This window comes from Narcine bancroftii, chromosome 4, assembly GCF_036971445.1.
Source record: "Narcine bancroftii isolate sNarBan1 chromosome 4, sNarBan1.hap1, whole genome shotgun sequence".
Taxonomy (NCBI): Eukaryota; Metazoa; Chordata; class Chondrichthyes; order Torpediniformes; family Narcinidae; genus Narcine; species Narcine bancroftii.
The window spans coordinates 291,934,302-291,959,505 of record NC_091472.1 but is presented as its reverse complement, the minus strand read 5'-3'; the positions used below and the strand labels follow the sequence as shown (position 1 = coordinate 291,959,505).

General features: G+C 36.8%; 1 protein-coding gene across 10 annotated transcripts in view; it reads left to right on the top strand.

Annotated features, from left to right (window-relative positions):
* The window catches only part of tank (TRAF family member-associated NFKB activator), a 119,053-nt gene that overhangs the window by 74,597 nt on the left and 19,252 nt on the right, over window positions 1-25,204 (top strand). For 9 of the 10 annotated variants that reach the window (XM_069935374.1, XM_069935373.1, XM_069935372.1 and 6 more), the window contains 5 exons: window positions 739-921; window positions 3,191-3,264; window positions 6,389-6,504; window positions 9,404-9,502; window positions 10,605-11,155. In XM_069935374.1, coding sequence (XP_069791475.1) covers window positions 739-921; window positions 3,191-3,264; window positions 6,389-6,504; window positions 9,404-9,502; window positions 10,605-11,155 — 1,023 coding nt within the window. The remainder of the gene's footprint in view (window positions 1-738; window positions 922-3,190; window positions 3,265-6,388; window positions 6,505-9,403; window positions 9,503-10,604; window positions 11,156-25,204) is intronic. The other variant, XM_069935376.1, reaches the window with a different exon arrangement.

Here is a 25,204-nt window from a genome sequence, read left to right as displayed (position 1 = left end):
TGATTGTTTTTTCTGATTGCCATGATGTAATTGGTGCTCACCTTATTAAAAATTCTGTAAACTGCCTACCACCAACTTTGCTGATTCTGGGGCAGTGCTTCATAAGGTTTATGACATTGATGCAAACAATTGTGTTTAGATGCGCATTAAAACCTATGTAAGTAATTATTCCTTGGTATTCAACAATCAACCAAACATTGAAGCAAAACTCCTGAAATAAAAAGGCAGAAAATCAATTAATCACTCCATAGCTTAAGTAGGAAAATTTGACAGAAAATCAAATTTGATGTTTTGGTTTAAAAAAAAAACCTTTATTAGAACTGAAAATGTGAGGGGGATAAAAAGCATGTTTTAAGTTGCAAAGAGGATGAAGGTAGAGAGAACAGAAGGAATGTCTATGTTGGGTGCAGACCAATTCACGTGTTCAAGTCTCTGGAGTGGGTTCTGAACCCACAAACTTCTCACTTGATGTTAGGGTGCTGATTCTTGCCAAGGTTCACACATGATTGTAGCTTGTTTATGCAATGTGTTGTGAGATACATTTCTTGTGACAAGACAAATCACAAAACAGATTAGAAACATGGCTGGTAATTGCAATGTTGCTGGAATAACTTTGAACAATTAGTGAAGATAGAAGAAATTAAAGTTTTATTGCCAAAGTGATTTTCAATTAGTTAAAAATGGCCTTTATCTTGAGGTGACTGTTTTATGAACATATTGAATTCTATTTATTTTCAGGAAGACCTGATAGCTGAAAACAGCATGTTAAAAGAGGAGATAAAGGACTATCAGCAAAAACAGACAGAACTTGAAAGTGACATTAAAGAAAAAGATCATCAATTGAGGCAGCTTAGAAAAGAATTGAAGGAATATACAGACTTCACAAACATTGAACAACCCTACTGCAAGCCAATATTGGAGGTAAGATATAGAAATTAGATAATGATCAATTTCAACAAAGACATTTTAAAATTGGTTGAATGTGATAAACTTAATAAAGGGAGCTGAGGATTTTTTTCTTTTAATTTTTGTTTCTTGAAATGTTCCCTCAACAAAACAATGAGCACCAGTGAAGTTATAAAATGGGACTTTTGCTCCATACTGATTTTCACATCTTCCTTCATTGCTCAAGGCACCATAATTTTCATTCAGAGATGCTGACCTATTTTTTTATTTCAAACACTTTCTGTTTTAGTTTCTACATTCTGAAACAATAAACATGGAGTTTTCTTTCTTAATGCTCGGATCTGATTTTTGGTCATTTTATAATTAGGTACTCCTGTGGAATTAATTTTATTTTTCACTGTTTCTAATCCTTTGAATAGAGTTGTATTAATATTTTTATGAAATTTGAATTCAAATTAAAATAAAATTCTGGCAATATTTTGTGCAATAATGTCTAGTTTCCTTTGAAAATCTCCAGTCAGCTTATAAGACAACACTAATTTACTTTTTCCTTTTTTTCTGCTTTCTATCTTTCACTGACTTTTATTTCTGTGTATGCTCTTTATTTTTCTTTTTGTCTTGCACTTTCTTGTGCCACAGATAAACATAATTGCTTTATCTAGTTGGATAGAACTGTATAGCTGCATCATAATGTAAGTTACTTTGCCTGCACAATGGTAAGAAATTGTGTCAAACCACTATAGAAATACTTTAATGTATTTTACATATATATATTGTTATCATCACAGGGGGCATCTATCTATCTTTCTCACTTGTATTTTTACAAACAAAAATCTTCTCGTGTTTGGGAGACGAGTAAGCAAGTGATTGGTATTATTCATTGTGCATTCCTGGAGCTCAGGACACCTTAGTAGCTCTGTGTGTTTTGACACCACCATCACAGGCATGTCAGAGAGAAGCTGGGTATGATTATTGGTTTGGTGAGAGAAAAGCTTAAGACAAGGAAATATTTGGGAAATGCAAAAGAAGAATTGAGGAGTATTGGGGGCTTCGGAGCTTTTTAGCACTTTGAGGTCACTTGGTTTGGTTGGGAAGCATTGATAGATGCTGGGGTCTTGGAAAGAACTTGGAGGACAAGGGAGCAAGCTTGAAGGAGGGGATGCCAAGAAATAGTTTCAATGGTGTTTCTTGTTCTCTCTACTTGACATAATCAAATTACTGGCACATGATGGAGGGACATGATGAATTTCTCGGATGTGGCCCAAATTGCGGCAAAAAAATACTGAAATTTGTGTCTTATTACCAGATCGTTAATGAGTAGTTTGGCTATTATCTGATATTCTCTGATCAATCATATTTTAAGGAAAAGCTAGACTGTAGGGAATGAAGGGGATATGTATTTGATATAAAATGTATATTTTTTTTAAAAATGCAGAATTGCCAGATTTTATTCCTGAAATGTTAAATCAGTGAATTGAAACTGGAAGCTGTAGATTCCATGCAAAGAACAGGAATTCATTCAATTTGTAGCCAATGCAACTTAACTTGATGGGCCCTTAACTTTTTTTTTGCCTAATCATTTTGGGCCTGGATTTTGCAGAGAATTGATATTCATCCTTTTGTCATATTGATGAATAAATTGTACATGAAAACCAACAAAATCTATTGGTGTCAACAATCTGAAATGCAAATTATTCAGAATATGGATTTGAGTTTTTCATGTTGCCTTGCAAATGTTTAAGGGCCCCACTAAGACAAAGGCTTGTTTTACCGTCTTGCAGTCTGACACAGTTTCAGCAGATGGAGCTCACTGATCATGTACACGCTCTGTCAGTTGGAGTTGGCAGCTAAAGCCTCATCATTTGCTTTTATTTTTGACAATAACTTAGAAATGTGTACAATTTGTAAAAATATTTATTCTTTACATCTGATCTCCTGTCTTAATAATAAATTTGCATGTTTTTTAATAGGAAAATTTCAAAGTAAAATCTAGTTATTCACAGTAAAGCAGTAGGACCCACCACCCCCCAGCGCCACCACCCTGGTCACCACCTCTTCTCACTGCTACCTTTGGGATGAAGATACAGAGGCCATAAGACCAACACCGACCGACCGCTAGGGTCAGGAGTTTCTTTTCAAGAGCTATCATGCTCTACTGTATATTATTGTGGTGTTTTTGTGGGTTTTTTAAACCAAGTACCTGCTCAGCTGCAGCAAGTGAGAACATTGCACAATGTTTATGACAATAAATTAATGATCATTATCATCAACTTTACATTTCAAGGTGAATTGGGAGTTGACTGAAGCATCATTAAAGAAGAATGTTCCTGTGACGGGGACAGATCAAGCTCTATACAAGTATGTTTTCATTCCTCTTTATTAAATTGTTGTGTTCTACAAACAACATCATTTGGATCATGAACTCTGAGGGATAAATAATAGATTACACCAGTTAGAAAATTAAGCACTTGTTCATTGTGATAATAAAAACCTTGTACAATAACATGGATCATCATTTAATGTGGAAGGCTTCATGAAGATTTCTTTTTTTTCTTCAATGGTATGTTTTTAGACTGCATAACCTTTTTTTTAAATGATAAACCTGTCTTTCACAAATGGTAATAAAACTTATGACAAGGTGATTATAATAGCAATTGCAATAATGTCACCATATGAACTAGACAGGTTTGGTGCTTTTGCTGTGTTAGGGGAAGAAAATCCCTGCAATGCCAAATGGAATAACAGCATTTTGTTGGAGCTGCACAGCTGTTTCTTTACAAGTTCTCTGCCATTGCTGTCCAGCAATCTCAGTTGCTGACTGTGATGTCTGTACAGTTAACAAAATTAATTCCCTTTTTAATTACAGTTCATGTCTCAAAGCTGCAGCTGCCAAAGATTTCCTTGTCTTCATGAACGTTAAACGGGCTAAGCTGGCGGTTTACAGCAGCAATGTGCTTTCAAGATTTGGTTGCATTCACTCATTGAACTTTGATATTTTTAAGCACCAGTTCTCTGGATTCAAAGTTGGTTTCAAAAGCTGAACTTTTCAAAAAAAAAACAACTCCTTTTTAAAAATGTCTTGGAATTGAAAGGTGAATAAACTGAACAAAACAATAATGATGCTTTACTGGCATCCTTATTTTTTGTAATCCCTGCATCTCCCATTTTGCTCAAAAATCATTTAAATATTCTGTCTGGTTTAAGTTGACTCTTTGATTGTTTTTAGTTCTATTTTCATGATGTCACTTTTGTGAAGATTCCATATCGATTCTGCTTTACTATAACATTTATTTTGAAAATTTAATGTAGTTTGTCCCTCTTTATATTGCAATTCTGAAGTGAAATATCCAATAATTGTGGTAGCATATTGCATAACATATTTACGAAAGTGGTGTATTAAATCTAGTTGGAAAAATCAAGCTTTTATAGGTAAACAAGACAAGCATGTTAATGAGTAAAGATCTCTCAGAAAAAGAAAATTTTGAAAGATTGTAATTTTAATGAATGCCTGTTCTTTCAAAATCATTTTACTTTGTATTAGCTGAATATTTAGCTGCTTATTTATGATATTTTGTAAGCTTCCATTCAGTCAACAATTATGTACATTTTTTTTTTCTAATTGTAGTTCTTTTTCCAATACTGTTTGTTTCCTGAGGCTTGCTAACATCTTGGATCTTGGAATTTTTTTTAATCCTAGGCCTATATTTCCTCCATTTCTTTCCTTGTAGTCAACCCCAAATAAATGAATTTACCAGTCCTGATTTGCAGTGCATCAATTTGGAATATTTCTTTGAAAGCCCCTTAATATTGTCTTTGTCTACTTGACTTTTCGATCTCAGGTTAAACTCAAGAGCAATAAATATTTTATACTTGTCCGCTTCCTACCACAGTCCCAGTCTCTGTAAATCCCCATTTTACAAATGATTAGTTTCATGTTTCTAAAGCAGTTAATGTAATGAACAGTTTAGTTGACAAGAATGACTTCTGCAACAACTTCTTGGATTAAAAAATTACTTTCCTTTAGCATGGAACTGTCATGAGTGTATAATGTCTCATTTATGTTCTTGTGTTCTTAGCAAAATATGGAATAATGCAATGGGTCGAGCAGCAACTGTGGAGGTAAAGGGATGGTGGACATTTCAATCCTGATGTGGGATCTTGACCAGGAGGAGTGACCATCCTTTTACCTCCACAGATGTTGCACAACTTCCTGAGTTCCTTCTGTATACCTTGAAGAAGGGCTCAGGCCCAAAATGTCAGTAATTTTATCTTTACCTCCTATGGATGTTGCTAGACTAGTTGAGTTCCTCCAGCATTTCTGTTTGTTTTTGCTACAATCACAACATCTACAGGCTTTCATGTTTCACTGCAATCATTTGTGACTTGTTCTGAGCAGTTCATTTCATGTTATGTAATAATTGAAGTAGTTTAATGGACTTTTAAACTTTTGGTTCAAATGGGTTGAGGATATCTTGCATTCTTGACACAACTCTTTCTCCAATGATCCATGACAAATTTGGGCGAGAAATTTAAGATGGAAATAGAATTTGTCTTACTTTGATTTCTTTCACTTCTGAGAAGTCCGTTGACATGCAGATAGAAAATTAAGGCCACTTTTGCTAACCTTCACAATTGCACTTCAGATTGAAGAGAAGATTGAAAGAAAAATAAATTAATTTTATTTTGTATGCATATAAATGGAGCATTATTACAGTCGATTAGGTCATTTTATTGAGTCATTATCCAATGGCAATAAACCTTTACTGAATGTAGAAAGATATTTCATGTATGAGTGCATAGGATGCCAGATTAGCAAAGCCAGCTTGCATTCCTGCCAGGGTCTTCAGTGAAGTACCTCTCCATTCTTACTGGCATATTACCATCCCCTGAAGGGGTGATTATCTTGCCATGCTGGTAGAAGTTTGGAGAGTAATTCAGTTGGATTTATAGTGCCAATCTAGTGCTGGATCTTTGTAAATGCCAGATTAAATTGGACACAAACTTGGCAGTATAAACTGGTTATAAAACATTCGACTTCTGTGTTGAGGAATTAGTTCCAAAATGTGATATTCTCCCATGAAACTAATACATAGTTCCAAAATATTAAAGGTTACACTGCAATAAATGTCATTTCATTTGTGACTGAAAATAATGCTGAGGAGTATTAGAATTCATACCTGCACAAAGTAAGAAGCCATTCATTCAAAATGTGATTCTTATCACCACCTGGTGGCCTGCCTCCCAACCAGATGATCACAGGTTCAAGAAATGAAGAAAAATTGGCTGTTGTCTGCTGCTACAAGCGCACCTTCTGTCAGCTGATCATGAACCAGCATTGATTATTGTCATGGCCAATCTAAGACCTAAACTATCCCTCATTTCTACTAGAGAAATTACTGTGTTGTGCTTGGTAGTGAGTGATATAGGAGGGAAAGTTATTATTGAGCCATTTTTTTCTGATATACTGATTCTTGCATTACAGAGAGAGGATGGAGTTTGCTTTTCAGGAGGTTTATCAAGAATTGAAGCATATGTCTGCATTGACCAAGAAACAAACAGAACTTCTGAGTAAATATAGCTATAACAAAGAAGTAATAAGTGAGTACTGTACATGTTTATATTGTGCATCAATTGTTCAGGGAATTGAATGACATTTGTGCAAAACGGAAGACCTGATATTTTTCATTCTTGCAACTGACACAGAAAATCTTTTGCTATCTGACACCCTTAATTTTATTTGTTTTTTTTCTCATTATTTTTAGAACCATAGGTGAGATTTAATTTATAGAAGCAATGGACAAACATTCAGTTCCAAAGGAAAATTTGGAAGATTTTCTAGGTGACATTGAAAACTCAACTCAGTTAACTGCTTATTGATTTTTCTATGCTGTGAACAAAAAAAATCTTTTTGAAATTTGTATCAGCCCTTGAAGCTTTTTACTGCTGCTTCTGATTTTCAAAACTTCAATATTCTTGGTATGAATCTTCAATACATGAAAAGATAGAAAAATTAAAATTATTTTATTTAAATTTTACAATATGGTAAAGTCCTGGTAGAATTTTCTTTATGGATCTAAAATCTGACAAGTTATTTCCATCAAGGTTATTTCATAACACCAAACATCAAGATCAGTTTTGACCCTAATACTAATGAAACTCTCAAAAAAGATTATTTGACGAATTATCAAAAATTGAGGTCATACATTTGAGTTTAATGTGTAGCTATGTTAGAACAGACCCCCCCCCCTCAGTCCACAAGTCTGTGCCAAACAAGATGTCCAAATCACACTAAAACTCTTGTTGATTACATTTGATAGGTATCCCTCCATTCCCTTCATATTCATATATAGAGAAATGTTTTAACAATACACATTTCTCTTTTGGTCTCACAGCAAAGAAAAACTGAACTGTAAATAAAGCAAAAAAATAATGGACCATATTATCAGGAATTTTAAAACAGTTAGCTTTTCTATTGTTTTTTTTTAGAAAGTGAACAAAAATCCCCCAACTCCAATAAAAAGTGAGTTTGGAGAATTAATAATGGAAAACAAGAAACTGGCAGATGAACCTAATAGACGTTTTGAATCGATCTTTATTATAGAAGATTGAACTTCCAGAAAAAATAACTGTGAATTGGGAAATTAAAAGGATGGAACTCAGCAAATTATTGAAGCTGGGGGATGACAAGTTTTTAAGCCCTGAAGGATTTCATCCTGGTATCTTAAAGAAGTGCTTTTGTTCAGTCAGAGAGTTAAAACATTTATTTTCATTTACTAATGGTCCCGAGATTTAAGTAAGGTTTTGTTAAATTGAAAATAGCAATGTAACTCCATTTATTCAAAAAGAGAACAAGCTAGTTAGTATAATACCTGGAGGAAAAAAATTTGATTAAAGATGTCTTGGTAGAAGTTGAAGAAGAATTCAAGGTTGTCAGGCCAACTCAACATGGCTTTGTTTCAAGGAAAATCATTTTTGAGCAACTTATTAAGTTCTTTAAAGAAGGAACATGTACAATGAATGAAGGGAAACTTTTGATGGACTAGACTTGGCTTTCCAGAGGCACCTGATTTGGTGCCACAACAAAAGTTATTGCATAAAGTGAAAGTTTGTGGCCACATCAAAAGTTATTATATAAAGTGAAAGTTTATGGAGCAGGAGGAACATTAGAAGATTGGTTGACTAACTGGAAATGGTTGACATAAGAGTGTCTTTATCTGGAAAAATGTCATGAATGATGTGCTTCATGGATCAGCAGTGGAGCATCAGCATTTTTGAAATTACATCAGTGACTTGGATGCAGGTACTAATGGCATTTTTGGTAAATTTGCTGATGATTGAAGGGTTAATTGGCTGTGGTTTTAGTGACTGGGGAAAGAAAAGTTGAAGTTGTCCAATTGACAGAAAAATATGAAAAAGCATATCATCTAAACGGCAAGAGTTTTCAGAGTTCTTATATTCAAAAAAAAAATGAGTGGCCTGATACATAGTGTGGAAGCAAGCACAACAAGTGTTTAGGGGTTAACAGAATATTATAATTTTATTACTCCATGGGGTTGAATACAAATGCAACCCTGGAATGATATTAAATTTCCATGGGTTTTAAGAAAAATGAATGGATTTGATTGAAGCAGAGTCTAAATATTTAAAGGCAGTAATAGATGAATTCTGTAGGAATGGGTGAAAGGTTCGTTTAGGTTGATAGGCATGTGGTCTTAATATTGTATTCAAATCAATCATAATCTTATTGAAAGAGTAAATTTGCAGTTCAGGCCTATTGATGTGTGTGTTTGCCATTTATGCTTTCCAGATGCTTGTGTGCTAGAACTACAGGGCAATTTAGAAGGATTGGTGAAAGCATTTCTATTCTCATCAATTTTTAAAATAAAAATCACTCTTGAGAATAAGCTACATGACAGCATTTTGCACAAGTGCATTGTCATGAACTTCAACTATTTTGATGTAGCTAGAGGAACGTAATGCAATCATTCTTTTTTGAGTAAAGTTGATGAGACCAAGTAAAATTTATATATTTTTAATTTTTTTTATTTTTCACACTCTGAACCATATTGACCAAATACACATAAGCATTTCCTTCTTGAATATACACAGTGTCATTTGCTCCCCTTTTGCCCCCCTCCCTCCTTCCCACCCCCCTCCCCACCCACTAAACGTTCAACATATGCAATTAAACCCATTAAACAATGTCATCACACAATGAAAATAAACAAGAAAATTGTGTCATCTACTTTTACACGCTGGGTCAGTTCATTTCGTCTTCTTCTCATTCTGTCATTTTAGGGGGTGGAGGTTCGCGGTAGGACCTCTCTGATGTGTTCCATGTACGGTTCCCAAATTTGTTCAAATACTGTGATGTTATTTCTTAAATTATATATTATTTTTTCCAATGGAATACACTTATTCATTTCTATGTACCATTGCTGTATTCTCAGGCTCTCTTCTGATTTCCAGGTTGACATTATACATTTTTTTGCTACAGCTAAGGCTATCATAATAAATCTTTTTTGTGCTCCATCCAAATCGAGGCCAAGTTCTTTACTTCTTATATTACTTAGAAGAAAGATCTCTGGATTTTTTGGTATGTTATTTTTTGTGATTTTATTTAATACCTGATTTAGATCTTCCCAAAACTTTTCCACTTTCTCACATGCCCAAATTTCATATACTGTTATTCCTGTTTCCTTCTTACAGCTAAAACATCTATCTGATACTGTTGGGTCTCATTTATTTAACTTTTGGGGCGTGGTATATAGCCTGTGTAACCAATTATATTGTATCATGCGTAATCTCATGTTTATTGTATTTCTCATAGTTCCGGAGCATAGCTTTTCCTATGTTTCATTCTTTATCTTTATGTTTAGATCTTGTTCCCACTTTTGTTTGGGTTTACAGCTTATTTCATCGTTCTCTTTCTCTTGAAGTTTGATGTACATGTTTGTTATAAATCTTTTAATTATCATTGTGTCTGTAATCACATATTCAAAACTGCTTCCTTCTGGTAACCTCAGCCTGCTTCCCAATTTGTCCTTCAAGTAGATTTTCAGTTGGTGGTATGCAAACATTGTACCATATTTGTACTTCATTTGTTCAAAAGATAATCATTTATTTCCCAAAAAAACAATTTTCTATTTTTTTGATCCCTTTTCTCTCCCATTCTCTAACGGAGTAAAATTTATATTTTTATGATACACCTAGATGGGAGTTGTGAAAATTTCAAGGTGGTTGTGACAACAAAAATTGTCACTTTTGATAAAAGTTGTATTCTTGGAAATATTTCCACATTTATTTCTAAGAATTATGAATATCTTGCAAGACCTATAAAAGCTGTGAATGTGCCCAGAAGTATTGAACTGCGCGTTTCACTAACATTTCTACGACTGATCCACCTGCATTGAATTCGCCCATCGTTATTGAATGAAGATCTTCCGGGACCAATGCCTGAAGAGGGCGCACAAAATCAGTGAACCGATGCGGACTCGAAAGGCCAACATGGCCTGTTTCCACTCCGTTAATGGTTATATGGTTATGGTTATAGCATGAGTGATGCTGAAATAAAAGATTAGCAATGCAGTGAGTGCAGAGCAGACACAAAGGACAGATTGCCTTTGTTCTACTTCTGTTTATTATATTCTGATTTGACTGATTTTTAAAAAAGCACATTTTTGTTTTTTTCATTTTAGATACGCCTTTCTCAATGCCTATACAGTGCACAGATGGAGAACAAGAACATATTGTAAAAGCTATCGTTAAGAAGGGAAGTACATTAGAGGACTTTGTTGCATCACAAAGACACAAAATTCAAAAGGGGCAACTTCCAGTTGTTGAGTCGCTATCTGATTTAGATATCAAATTTCCACCCTCAGATAATTATTATGATTTCCTAAACAGTGCACCAGAGAAACCGAGACTAAAACTTCCCATTGAAGACCCTACTTCTAAAGTTGAAGATGTGCTATTGAAAGATGATATCCAGGACTTCAAAAATAAAAAATGCAATAAGCAAGAATGGACTTCATTTGAAAGTTGTAATGTTGGACCAACTAATGAAGTCCCTGACAACCTTTTCTGTGATGAACAAAAGAAGTGTACAAATATTAATACTTCCACAGTTGACAGAAACCCATTTAGAAGTCCTTCAAGTCCTTCAGTTCATAATCCTTCAAATCCTTTCCTAAACAATGAAGAATCAAATCTTAAGGTACCATCAACAGAGATAAGAGGACCAGAGCAGGTAGGTCAAACATTCCACAAAACCACCACTGTAATTTATTCCTCTCGTGGTTATTTATTATGTTCGTATTTACAATTGAGTCAGATTTTAGGAACAAAATAATAAAGAAGCTAATGTTTATTCGTGCTTAAATAGAATGACATCAACAGGCAAGAAGCGTATCTTTAATCAAAAACATTGTGTCTCAATCACAACTGTCTTTGCAGACTAAACAAAATATGTATTTTCTTGATTTCCTTATCATTGATGTCCTTTGAAGTACAGGAAATTCATTTAATTCTACACATTTTTCACGAGTTTGTTCTCATGTTCTGATATTTTATTTAATGATGTAACAATTTTTACTGCTAATCAATTCATTATAGTAAACATGAATGCAGTAAGTTGTATTCTTTTTTTCAGTTAATTGGTATTAATGTCATGTAAAATTTTTATTTCTGTTTCCTTTTTCATTCCAATATATCTTTTCTTCTTTTTGATTGATCATTGAATTCAACATCTATGCACTTCCAGTATTTACTTCTTGAGTCATTCATTTGACATTAAATAAATGTACTATTGCTTATCTTCATTTAGATTCCAATTGCCCTGTTAAACTTGTATTCTCATTTGTACTTTCAGAAATTTAGCAAAAAAATGCAAAACCAAATCTAACAAGTGACTGACATGTTTTGATGTCTTGCCACAATAAGATTTAGCTGATGAGATTCACCCAAGTTTTGCCACCTTCTTAACAAAGTTTTTTTCATGATTATCCATGATCTGAAAGCATTCTTCTCATGAATAGATTTATTGCAATGTTTATCAGCAAGTAAAAATGCAGTTTATCCTAACAGTCTTTTCAAAAAAGGTAACACAATTTCTGTTTTTCCATTAAACTGTAAATAATAGACCAATTAATCATTCAGATTCATGAACCAATATGATATAACCTATTTTGCATGAGAAAATCAAGTACGTAGATTTGTTCCAAGTGTGGATTTATGGAGGATTGGCTAGATGGAATGCCTATTTTGTAGTGTGGGTTTATGGAGGATTGGCTAGGTGGAATGCCTATTTTGTAGTGTGGGTTTATGGAGGATTGGCTAGGTGGAATGCCTATTTTGTAGTGTGGATTTATGGAGGATTGGCTAGGTGGAATGCCTACTTTGCAGTGTGGATTTATGGAGGATTGGCTAGGTGGAATGCCTACTTTGCAGTGTGGATTTATGGAGGATTGGCTAGGTGGAATGCCTATTTTGTAGTGTGGATTTATGGAGGATTAGCTAGGTGGAATGCCTATTTTGTAGTGTGGATTTATGGAGGATTAGCTAGGTGGAATACCTATTTTGTAGTGTTATCATCTTTATTGTGGGTATGAGAGCTTTTCATCACAACAGACTGATACAACTTTATTATGTATCCAATTACACTGGACAATCATTTTTTTCAAATGGTTTGCCTCCTGAGAAAAAGGGATTATAATAGAGAACTTCAAGCTGTACACAAAGATAATTTCAGATTCGCTATATCACATAGGAAGTAGGAAAAACATTAAATTACTTTTATTGAATTTATCATGTTTAATTGCATAATGATGCTGACACATTGCATTAGTTCAACTGACATAAAAATGTTTTGCTACTGATTTTCGTTTGTACTCAGCATCTGATGCCTCTCATAGCAATTTCCAGCAATAGTTGGCCAGCATTCATGGATTCCAGTTGCCCTGATACCACTTTTCCATGGTTGCAATATCTGGTGCAACCTTTCACCATGTTCGTCATTGACTGCCCCTCCAAGATCAACAGCGAAGAAGTCCAAGTGGGAATGCAGGAAATGAATTTTCAAGAGGGATAGATGGGGCTGAATTTGTCAGGTGTGTTCAAGAGGATTCCTGACACAATATGAGGACCAGTCGACAAGGAGAGAGGCCATACAGGAACTAATTCTGGGAAATGAGGTCAGGTGGCGGACCTCTCAGTGGGGGATCGTTTTGGTGAGAGTGAGTTTTAGCAAAGCTATGGATAGGGATAAAAGGAGGCAAAACGAGAAAGTGTTTAATTGAGGAAGGGATAATTATGTTGGGATGAGTAAATTGGAAACAGATTTAAAGGGTGAAAGCACAGAACTAAGTTTAAGGACCACTTGTGTTTGTTCCAATGGGACAGGGAAAAGATTGTAGGAAAAGCGAACCATGTTTGACAAAGCAGGTGAGGCAGCTAGTCAAGAGGAAGAGGGAAACGTACATTAGATATAGGATGCAGTAAACAAGAAAGGCTTATGAGAAGTATATGGTAGCCAGGAAGGAGCTTAAGAAAGGACTTGGGGAGAGCTTGAAGGGGGCATGAGAAGGCCTTGGCATGTAGGATTAAAGGGAATCTCAATGTGTTCAATGCATATGTAAAGAATAGAAGGATGACGAGAATAAAGGTGAGGCTGCTAAAGGATAAAGGGGCAATGTGCCTGGAGATTGTGGGGTGGGGGTCCTAAATGAATAGTTTGCTTCAGTATTTACAAGAGAAAAGGATTTTGATCAGGGTGAGGTCAGAATAGAACAGGCTTGTGTGCTGGACAATGTGGAAATTAAGGTAGAGGAAACTTTGAATCTTCTTAAAATTATCAAGATTGATAAGTCCCCGGGGCTGGACGTGATATACCCCAGGCTAATGTGGGAAATGAGGGAAGAAATAGCTGGAGCAGTTGCTGTGATCTTTGAGTCTTCTTTGGCCTAGGGGAGGTGCCAGAGGATTGGAAAATAGCAAACGTAATCCCCTTGTTTAAAAAAGATAATAGGGAGAATCCTGGGAATTATAGGAGAGTCTTATGTCAGTGTTGTGCAAACTACTGGAGAGGATTCTTAAGGATAGGATCTATGAGCATTAGGAGAGGCACAGTCTACTCAAGGATAGTCAGCATGGCTTTGTGAAGGGAAGGTCGTGCCTCACGAGCCTAATTGAGATTTTTGAGGAGGTAACAAAAAGAAATTGATATGGGTTGGGCAGTAGATGAGGTCTATGTGGATTTTAGCAAGGCATCTGACAAAGATCCCATGAGAGACACGTTCAGAATGTCATGAGGCATGGAATCTATGGAACCTTGGCTGGGTGGATTTTAAAAAATTGGCTTTAAGTACAAAGCAGAGAGTCGTAAGGGAAGAAAAGTATTCTACCTGGAGGTCAGTGACTAGTGGAGTACCGTGTGGATCTGTTCTGGTACTTCTGCTCTTTATGATTTTTAAATGACCTGGATGAAGAGGCAGAAGAATGGGTCAGTAAGTTTGCAGATGATACGAAGGTTATAGGAGTTGTGGATGGAGCTGAAGATTAGCAAAGGTTATGAGGAGAAGTGGCAGATGGAATTCAATCCAGATAAGTGTGAGGTGATGCATTTTGAGGGGACCAACCAGAAGGCTGAGTACAGGGTTAATGGTCCATTAATTAAGATTATGGATGAACAAAGGTACCTTGGGGCCCAAATCCATGCATCCCTCAAGGTTGCTGCACAGGTTGATAATATAATTAAGAAGGCTTCATTTAGAAGGGGATTGAGTTCAAGAATAGAGAAGTCATGTTGCAACTCTACAAATCTCAGGTGAAACCACACATATTGTGTTCAGTTCTGGTCAATTCATTTTAGGAAGGATGTGGAAGCTATAGAGAGGGTGCAGAGGAGATTTATTGTATGCTACCCAGATCAGAAAATAAGTCTTAGGCAAGGTTAGCAGAGCTGGGATTTTTCTCTTTGAAGTGTATAAGGATGAGAGGAGACTTATTAGAGGTCTCTAAAATTATGAGAGACATTGATAGGTACCTGTTTCCCAGGACAGGAATACAAAACACCAGAAGGCATGTGTACAAAGTGAAGGTAGGGAAGTTTATGGGAGCTATCAGAGTTAAGGTTTTTTTAACGCAGAGAGTTGTGCGTACCTGGAATGCCTTGCCAGGGATGGTGGTGGAGGCTGCAACATTAGGGGTGCATTTAAGAGACTCTTAGACAGGCACATGGATGAAAGAAAAATAGACAGTTACGGGGTAGGGAGGTTTTAGTACTTTTTTTAAAAAGGAATATGTGGGTCAGCACAACATTGAGGGCCGAAGGGCCTGCGCTGTGCTGTAGTGTTCTATGTTCTCATAAACAAGGAGTAAAACACCATGACAATATCTGCTTTGCTGGTTTTTGACATGGTATTTTAAGTTGATAGTTTATTTTGAGAAACCCTTGCAGCTTGGTTTTCAAGTTTATTATGACAATTTGGTTTTCAAGTTGTTTATTATGACCATTTGAAATTGTGGGTTTTTTCATAACTTGGAAATATAGAATGCTTCCTGGTCAAAATTAAAACTAATAGTAATGGTTAAAAAAAGTGCATGTAAATTTTAAAAAATTCCCTTAAGTAAACTTGGTAATGGATATCAAGCCTGTTGAAGCTCAACTGAAGGAAATTTGACATCCTTACTCCATCTGGCCTCTCTCTCTCTCTCTCTCTCTCTCTCTCTCTCTCTCTCTCTCTCTCTCTCTCTCTCTCTCTCTCTCTCTCTCTCTCTCTCTCTCTCTCTCTTTTCCTAATAATTTTATTCAGTGATTCAAGATGATCAACAAAATTTAAAGGTTTAAAAAAAAGTGTAGGCTATAAATATTGGCCATGCCAGTTGACATCGTCATGATGAAAAGCTCTTCAAACTGCGGTACTCTTTTTACCTTTCTCATCCAGTGCTCTGGTATGACAGAGAGGTGGTTATAGTTCATTGATAACTTATGCAACCTTTAGGAACCAACCATGAGCCCTCAATTACAGATTTTGCAAGGCTGGAGTTGGCAGTTCGAGTTGGAACCAACAGCTTTCTAATAGGGATGCTGAATCTACATTAAGTCTCAGACTTTTCTACTTACCTTGTTGCGTGTACAAACCTGACAAAGTGACAGTACATCACAGGCAAAACTCTCCCCACCATCAAGAAAATCTACAGGAAACTCTGCCATCAGAGAGCAGCAGCAATCCTCAAGGATTCACACCACCTTGTGCTACTGCCAATAGGAAAGAGGTTTAGATGCCACAAGACTCGTAACTCCAGGTTCAGGAACAGTTGCTACCCCTCCCCCATCAGACTCCTCAACAATAAACTCAATCAGAGATTCACTTAAGGATTCATGCTTTGCACATTATTTATTATTGAATTTTTCCTGCATTGCAGAGTCAATTTGTTTACATTTCTCTGTTTTGTTTAATGAGTACAGTTTTTTGCACTACCAATCAGTAGAAATTCTGTTGGCTCGCAGGAAAAAAAATGTTATGGTTGTATGCGATGTCGTGCATGTACTCTGACAATAAATCTGAACTGAAATATCACAGTCTGTTTGGGTTGGCAACAGAACATAGAGCACCATCACACTGAGCACTGGAGCACCTCAGGGTTGTGTGCTCAGCCTGCTTTTGTTCATGCTACTAATCCACAACTGCAACACCAGATCCAGCTCCAACATGAAGTTTGCAGATGACACGACAGTAGTCGGCCTCATCACCAACAGTGCTGATTCGCACTACAGAGTGGAAAATCTCGTGAAATGGTGTAAGAATAAGACCTTAAGTCTCAACATAGACAAGACAAAGGAGATGATTGTGGACTTCAGGAGGATCAGGGACGACTATACTTCATTATCCATTAATAGCTCAGTAGTGGAGAGAGTAAAGAGAACCAAGTTCGTCAGAGTCCACTTAAGACGTGACACTTGTCAGGAAAGCGTAACAGTAATTGCACTTCCTGAGAACACTGAGGCAGACAAGGCTATCGACCACCATCCAGTCAAATTTCTACAGGAGATCTATTGAGAGCATTCTGGCCAGCTGCAGAGCTTTAGATCAGAGGTCAATACACAGGAGCATGATAGTGGCAGAGAGGATTACTGGGCTCTCTTTCACCGCCCCCGATGGGATTTACCGGGATCGTTGTTAAAAGAGGAATCGCATCATCTGTGAGGACTCCTACGACTCAGCACACAGCATGTTTCAGCTACTCCTGTTGGGAGTATCAGAATTAGAACACCAAGCTGAGAAAGAGCTTCTTTGCATGGACATCAAGACTGCTGAATGACTGATGAACTGCTCATACAAACCCTACATGACTCAAGTATTCATTTAAAAATAATATATTTTTTATAATTTTATATAAATACAGTATTATGCATATGTATAATTTGTCTGCGTGTGTGTGCAGTATGTTGCATTGAGGACGGGAGAACGCTGTTTTGTTGGGTGGTACTCGTACAATCAGATGATAAATAAACTTAAACTTTGAGATTCAGCACTTCACATTGAGTCGAGGAGTGAGGCACAGCATTTGGGACTCTGACCAGGGAATCAGTTGTGAGAATTAGAAACCCTTTTGATTTCCTTTGGAATTTTGGGTCTTTGGACTTGGTGCCTCAGATGAAAGCACATTTATTTTTTTCATTCTATTTGTATTTTTTTAATTGTATACAAGTTTGTTTATGTTTAGATGGGGGTTGTGCATTATTTTAATTTCTCAATTTGTTCACGGCAATTTTAATAGTTAAATAGTTTCATGTGAGAAAGATTTCAAGACTTGAAAATTATAACTGTCAGGAGGCAGAGCTCTGCCTTCCAGTTTTTAAATGGGGGAGGGGGAGTTGGTCTCCATTAATTGAGGCCCACTCAATGCACTCTCCGTCAAGACAAGTGGAATACAGGTATGCCCTGCTTTATGAAGGTAGAGCGTTCCTGAGAAACCGTTCGTAAACCAAAAATTCATAAAGCAAAATCTTTATTGGAGGCAATTTGCTTAAAAGCAAAAATCCATCATAATTTCTTCATAAAAATGAATTTTTGTAAAGTATGTATTCATAAAGCGGGGTTTGCCTGTACAAAGATTGCAGGGAGGGTTTGGCTAGAATTTTCCCCAGTATTTTATATACATGGTTCATGGGTATCCATAATTTTGAATCTTCATGAAATGCAGCAGAACCATATTATGTTGACAAGCTAGGTACACATTTCATCTCTGGCTTGTGTTAAAATTAATTTGGATGGTGGAAGGAGAGTCCCGTCTGGATGGAAGAATCTAATGTAAAATGAATTTGGACAGACTCCATTTAATTTCTTGCAAAAAAAATGAGTCCAATTTGGCACCATTTACTTGTTTTGATATTGAGATGTCTTCACTTTGTTGTTTGGTTGCATTGCCTATGCTGACAAGAGGTTTTCGAGTGTCCCTTCCCCGCACGTATCTATTTTTGATGGAGGATTTCAATTTTTAATTTCAAATTTAAATATATAGCAAAGTAACAGGCCCTTTCGGTCCATGAGCCCATTTCACCGAATTACACCCAATTGACCTACACCCCTCCCCCCGGTATGCCTTTTGACTGGTGGGAGGAAACCAGAGCGCCAGGAGGAAACTCGTGCAGATACAGGAAGAACGTGCAAACTCCTTACAGACAGCGTCGGATTCGAACTCCAGTAACTGATGCTGTATCAGTGTTACACTAACTGCTATGCTAACCATGCTGCCTCATTTTTAGAGGAGAAAATTAATTACTTCATCAGTATCAAAGGCATAATAGTCAGTTGGCTTTTGATCTTCTATTCATATGTGAGTTCTTAGACAACACATGGATGAAGGAAAATGTTCTTTACTTTAAAGTTGTTGTAGCCAGCAACCATGAGACTTGCTGACCTCCATTACAGATTTCTCCTACAGCAATCTCTTCATCTGTGTGAGCTCCCTGCTGGCAGCCAAGTATAATCAAACAGAAACTATGATCCTTAAGACCTTGCTAGTAGCAAATGCAAACATGATCACTATCATTACATCTCCCTTGCATAAAACAGAAGTAGCTTACTTTTAACTAACATGCTTTCTTTGTATTAACTCTGTAATTTTAACTTTAGCACCAGGAACTTACATTTTCATTATTATCAACGTTGTTAACATTTTTGAAATTTTTTTTGTGTGTTCACATTTACATATACTAAAACATGAAGAGCGAATAAGATAGCACTACTTCATTCGATAACAGGAGTCTTTAAATTTGCTCCTGAGTCTCTTAGGAGGATTCACATGTCTTGATGATCTCCTGATTGATTGTCCTTGAATCTGAGTTGTTTTCTCAGACGACGTCTTCTCATCTGTGTATTCAGGTTGTTCAAAAATATCAGTTTTTCCATCTATTGTGGCTGGTCTCATTTGAAGATCTCGACGATTTCATCGCAGAACACACCTTCATCTGTCTAAATGGTGTATGATCTTGGTTGGACTTCACTAAAGACAGTTCCCTTCCTAGTCCATATGTTTGTTTTGTCTTTTAGCCTTACCTGGTCACCAGTGCAGACTTCTGGTAGGTTTTTTTATTCCTTTGTCAAAGTAATACTTTTGCTTTTCTTTGTTGTTCCTTGAATTTCCTCACTTTCTCCCCTTCTTTTGTTTTTAGGAGGTTCTCTTAGGAGGTTTGATCTTAGCCTACGTTCCATAACGAGTTGGGCTGGTGACATACCATACTCAAGCGGCATTGGGCGGTATATTAGCATGCTTTGGTAGAAGTCCGTTCCATTGTCTTTTGCCTTGTACATCAGTCTTTTCACTGTCTATTGATTTTTCCACTAGACCATTGGACTGTGGAAAATGAGGACTTGACATGGTGTGTACAAAGTCCTACTCTTTGGCAAAATGTTGGAACTTTGAATTGCAAAACTGGGGTCCATTGTCTGTGAAGACCTCGCTTGCCATGCCATGTCTAGAGAATATGGCGTTCATACATGTTATTACAGCATCTGCAGTGGTGGTGTTCAGTCTACACACCTCTGGATATAGGGTGTAATAGTCTGTGACTAAAGATAGTCCTTCCCTTGACATATAAATAGGTCAGCACTTAACTTCCGGTAAGGTCTTTGTGGTGCTGGGTGTGGCTTTAGTGGTTCTGCAGGATTTCTTGCTTGATATTTCTGGCATATTGTACAGTTTGACACTTCACTTGTTACATCATTGTTGATTCTTGGCCAGTACATCACCTCTTGTGCTCTTTTCTTACACTTTATCATTCTGAGATGTCCTCCATGGATCCTTTTCAGCATTTCTTTTCTCAGACTCTTTGAGATAAGGATTTTGCTTCCTTTGTAGATGATGACTTCAACCTATGATAGTTCCACCCTGCAGTTCCAGTACTCTGAAATGTCAGGAGAGCAGTCCTGCTTCATGTTGGGCCATCCATCCAAGATGTTTTTTCTCATTCGTTTCAAGTGTTTCACCTTTGTTTGTCTCTGACTTTGAGCTCCATTTTTGCATCTGATATGGGCAATGCACGTGATCATGTCTATGAAGGTGTTCACGTCTTCAGCCATTTTGATGTTTGTGGGCTCTCATGTCAACAGCTTTAGATAACATGTCTGCTGTGTACATTAGCTTACCCGGAGCATATGTCACATTTAGTATACAGCATTGCAGCCTAATCATCATTCTTTGCATTTTAAGTGGACATTCATTTAATGGCTTTTGGAACAATACAATCAAGGGCTTATGGTCAGTCTCTACACTGATTGCTTATCCTGACACAAACTAATGAAATCTTCACAGGTGTATGTGATGCTGAGCAGCTCCTTTTCAATTTGAGCGAATTGCATCTCCGCATCTGTCATTGAGCGTGATGCATTTGCAATGGGTTGCCAGTCAACATATTTTTGCAGAAGATTGGACCGATCCCACTATGTGTTGTGTCTGATGATATCTTGAGGGGTTTCACTGGGTTGTAAAACCTCAGAACTGGTTCCTCTGTGAGCAGTTTCGTTAGTTCGCTCCATGACTTTTCATGCTCATGACTCCACTCCCATTCAATGTTCTTTTCTGTTCATCTTCTCAATGGAGCCATCTTTTCTGAGAAGTTGGATATGAATTTACCCATATAGTTGACCATTCCATTAAACCTCTGTATGTCCTTTTTGCATTGTGGCCTTGGCATGTTCCCAATATCGGACACCTTTCTGGGATCTGGTCTGATGCCCTCACTGCCAATAATATCTCCTACATAAATGTTAGTTCTGTCACCACGAGCTGGCATTTCTCTCTATTCAACTTCAGGTTTGCTTTCCTTGTTGCTTCCAGCACTTTCCTTAGTCTCTCATCATGCTCCACTCTCATCTGTCCGGGTGCTCATAGACCATATTGATAGTTTTGTGATACACTTCAGGAGCTGAGGCAATTCTGAATGGTCACCTTAGAAATCTGTATTTGCCAAATGGACTATTGAATGTGCACAGTCTTGAACTTGCTTCATCCAATTTCAACTGCCAAAATCCTGATGATGCATATGTTACAAGCCAAGAGGACTCCAAAACCCAGCAGCAATAGATATTCACCAAATGGTTACTTAAACAAAAGTTGCTTTTAATTATCTTTAAACATGAAAATAAAATCACATTTTTACTTATTACTATCCCCGACAAATTCTAAGCGCACTTGTATGTTCAGAAAAGTGCATGTAGGTTCAGAAAAGTTCTTTGATTCACAGTCCAATCTCACTTCTCATTCCTCCAAGTTTACTGGTTGCAGGCAATTCTTATACTATGCACAGAATTTAGTATTTATGAAGTTCACCAGGATTTGGCATTTGAAAGGTAAATGGTTACCACCCAGGAAGGTTCTTGTCAGTTTTCCGAGAGAAAGATTTGTTGTTCTTTGGATACCCACTTCAGTGTCTTGCTGAAGAAACTTGCCCCGTCAGGGTTTTCCAGATGATAAGTTCTTTCTTTCAGGTCACCACAGAGTTCCTTTTTGTTTCCCTTATTTCAAGTGAAAAATTAGGCAACCAGTTCTCTCCTCTTGCATGAACCACAAGGGTTTTGACCAGACTGAACTAAGCACTCACAACCTGTCTTCCAAATGAGGTTTTTCCACAAGCCTTTTTGTAAACAACAATCCATTAGTGAGGACTCTTGGGCACTCTCCAAAGCTTTTGCAAAGGCTCGGCGCTGGGTTGTAAAACCTCAGAACTGGTTCCTCTGTGAGCAGTTTCTTTAGTTCGCTCCATGACTTTTCATGCTCATGACTCCACTCCCATTCAATGTTCTTTTCTGTTCATCTTCTCAATGGAGCCATCTTACATGAGCAGACCTCCAGTTTTTTTAATTAGATCTGTTTTAAAGTATGTGACCTACACTAAAAACCCTACCCCAATTTAACTCCCAAAAACATATCTATAATCTGTCACACATCTAACTTACTGAAGAACATTGCATTTGCAAACTGTGACATGATTTCTTCACACATAGGAAGCTTAAAAATGTTCTCTCTTTATTGCTTTGTTTAGATCTCTTGGATCCAGGCAAATTCTAAGCTATCCAGTCTTTTTGTACACAATGACAAGTGAACTCACCCACTCCGTTGGCTCATCTATCTTCTGAATCACATTCAGGCTTTCCATCCTATCCAACTCTTCGTTTAGTTCCTTTTGAACTGCAAATGGAACCTTTCTTCATGGATGTATTATCGGTGGCATATGTTTATCCACTTTGGTTGTGTGTTCTCCTGGAAAGCAGCCTAGATCCTAAAATAGGTTATTGTACTTTTTCATGAGTTCATCATAGACTGTCTCTCCTTCGCTTTCCACAACGAGGACTCTTTTTACCAGGTTCATTTTCTCATAGGCTGTTAAACCTAGTATGGCCTCTACATCCTTTGATACCACAATGAATGGTAGCATATGCTCTTTGTCCTTGTGTTTCACTTTGACCATGCATTCTCCTTCACTGGTATATTGGTACCTGAATATCCTGTCACCTTCACTTTTGTTCCATACATCTTTGGTCTTGGTCAAATCTTGTTAAAATCAGTCTCTGAAATTACATTAATTTGTGCTCAATTATCCAATTTAACTGAAATGTATATGTCATTCACGTTTAATCTCAACATTCGGTCTCTTATTTTCTTTCTTGTTTTCAGTCACAATGGCTACATAGAATTCCTCTATCTCCCTTTCATCTACTGCATGAACCTTGCTTTATTGTACTTGGTTCCTACAGCAACGGGCATAATGGTTGCTTTTGTTGCACATATTGCATGTTTTGCCATATGTTGGACATTTTTTTGGTATGTGTAGTGTACCGCATCAACAACATGGCTTTTGATTGTCCCTTTCATTTTTGTTCACTGGCCACACCTCTATTTTGCATCCAAGTTGCAGAAAGTTTCACTGAACAGCTCTTTTGCCTGTGTGTTTACAGTTTCTGTAGCCTTATAGAGTGCTACGGCTTTTTCCAGGTCTAGATTTTGCTGTCTTTCCCTTAGATTATTATCTGGAATACCACACACATGTCTTTTATCAGCAAGTCGGTCAGTCCATCAAATTCACATGTTTTGTTTTTTCTTAATTCAGTCACATACTGATCAATTCTTTGTTTTCTGTACACGTGAAAAATCTGTGCCTCTCAAATGTCATGTTACATTTAAGTATGCAGTGTGCCTCAAACTGTTCCATTATTCTTCTCAATTTCATTTTGTCTCCTTCAGCAGCAAATGTGAAGTTATTATACACCTCCAGGGCTTCATCAACAATGACATAAGGAAACGGACTCTTTCACTTTATCACTTTTCCTGTCATCTCCAACTTCCGCTAAATACAATCCAAAACGTTTTTTGAATCTGTTCCAATTTTCAGCCACATTTCCTGTCAACTGAAGTTCCGCTGGTGGGTGTATCCTTCCATTTTTCACTTCGCTAGCTTCTCTTTTTCTTGCTAATTTGTGGAGAGCTACTTTCACTGATCAATAGCTAACTTTAGATTTTTCCTTTTAAAGTATTTTCTTTTAATTTCCTTCATCCCACTTCTGACATCATGTTTCATCTTGTATTTGTATGTGTGAGTTCTTAGACAACGCATGGATGAAGGAAAAGGTTTTTTTTACTTACAAGTTACAAGTTGTAAGCAGCAACCATGAGGCATGCCGACCTCCATTACAGATCTCTCATACAGCAGTCTCTCCCCTGCTGGCCACCAAGTGTAATAAAATTGGAGCTATGATCCTTAAGACATTTACACCTAATCCAGCTATCTGCTCTCCGAGGTACAGTATACTTCTCAAAATTTTATATACCTTCTATCATCACCTCATCTGCAATTTCATGCCAGGAAAAATAGTCTCAACCTATCCAATATCCTGACAACTCAAGCACACGAATCATATAGCATATTTTAGTTTTTCATCAATCAATTATGTTATCAAATTTGCCATTTTAATTCTGATACTTTACATTTCTTGTTATTGAATATATATTTGTCTTTCTAATACTGCCATGTTCCTTTTGGCAAAATGCAAAATCACAAAATTTTAAATGGAAAAATAAATATTAAAATAAAGTTAAATATACATTATGTAGAACACATTATGTATTTCACATCATGGCTAAATTTGCCAATTTTGTCAACGTTGTGAAATAGATGAAGAACATTTAGGAATTGTACTTTTAACTCATTTATAGGAGGTGATTGTTGCTGGTGAGGTCAGATTTATTTCGCCATCCATAATTGACCTTGAAAAGATACCTGTTGTGGCAATCTGCCAACTTGGAGCTATTGTTATTGGTTCTCATTGTTATTGGTTACGGTATTCTTGATCTTGACTCAACAGTGGTGAAGGGTGGCTATAAGAGCAGAGGGTGACAGTATAACATGAAAACGATGAGTTTCCATGTAACTGCTGCCCTAATCCTTTCTGATGGAGAAGGCTGATAGTTTGGGAATTGGCATCAGAATAGTTTTGGAAGATATCTGAAGAGCACTTTGTGGATACTGCATGCTATATCCATAGTGCAGCAATGGTTGAGGGATAGTGGTTTTCCTGGATGATATTATACCTCATTAGCATTGATATAGAAGTGGCAAGTATTTACTAGCACTTCTGGTTTTCTATTGTGTAAAATGATGGAAAGTATTTGGCCATCCTCTGGCCTTCTTGTGTAATTCCATTCTTGTGTGTTTTGTGCAGTAGTTTCTAATTAATGGCGAACCTTGGGATATTGAAGGATGATTCAAAAAAATGGTAAAGGTATTGACTGTTAAGGATCA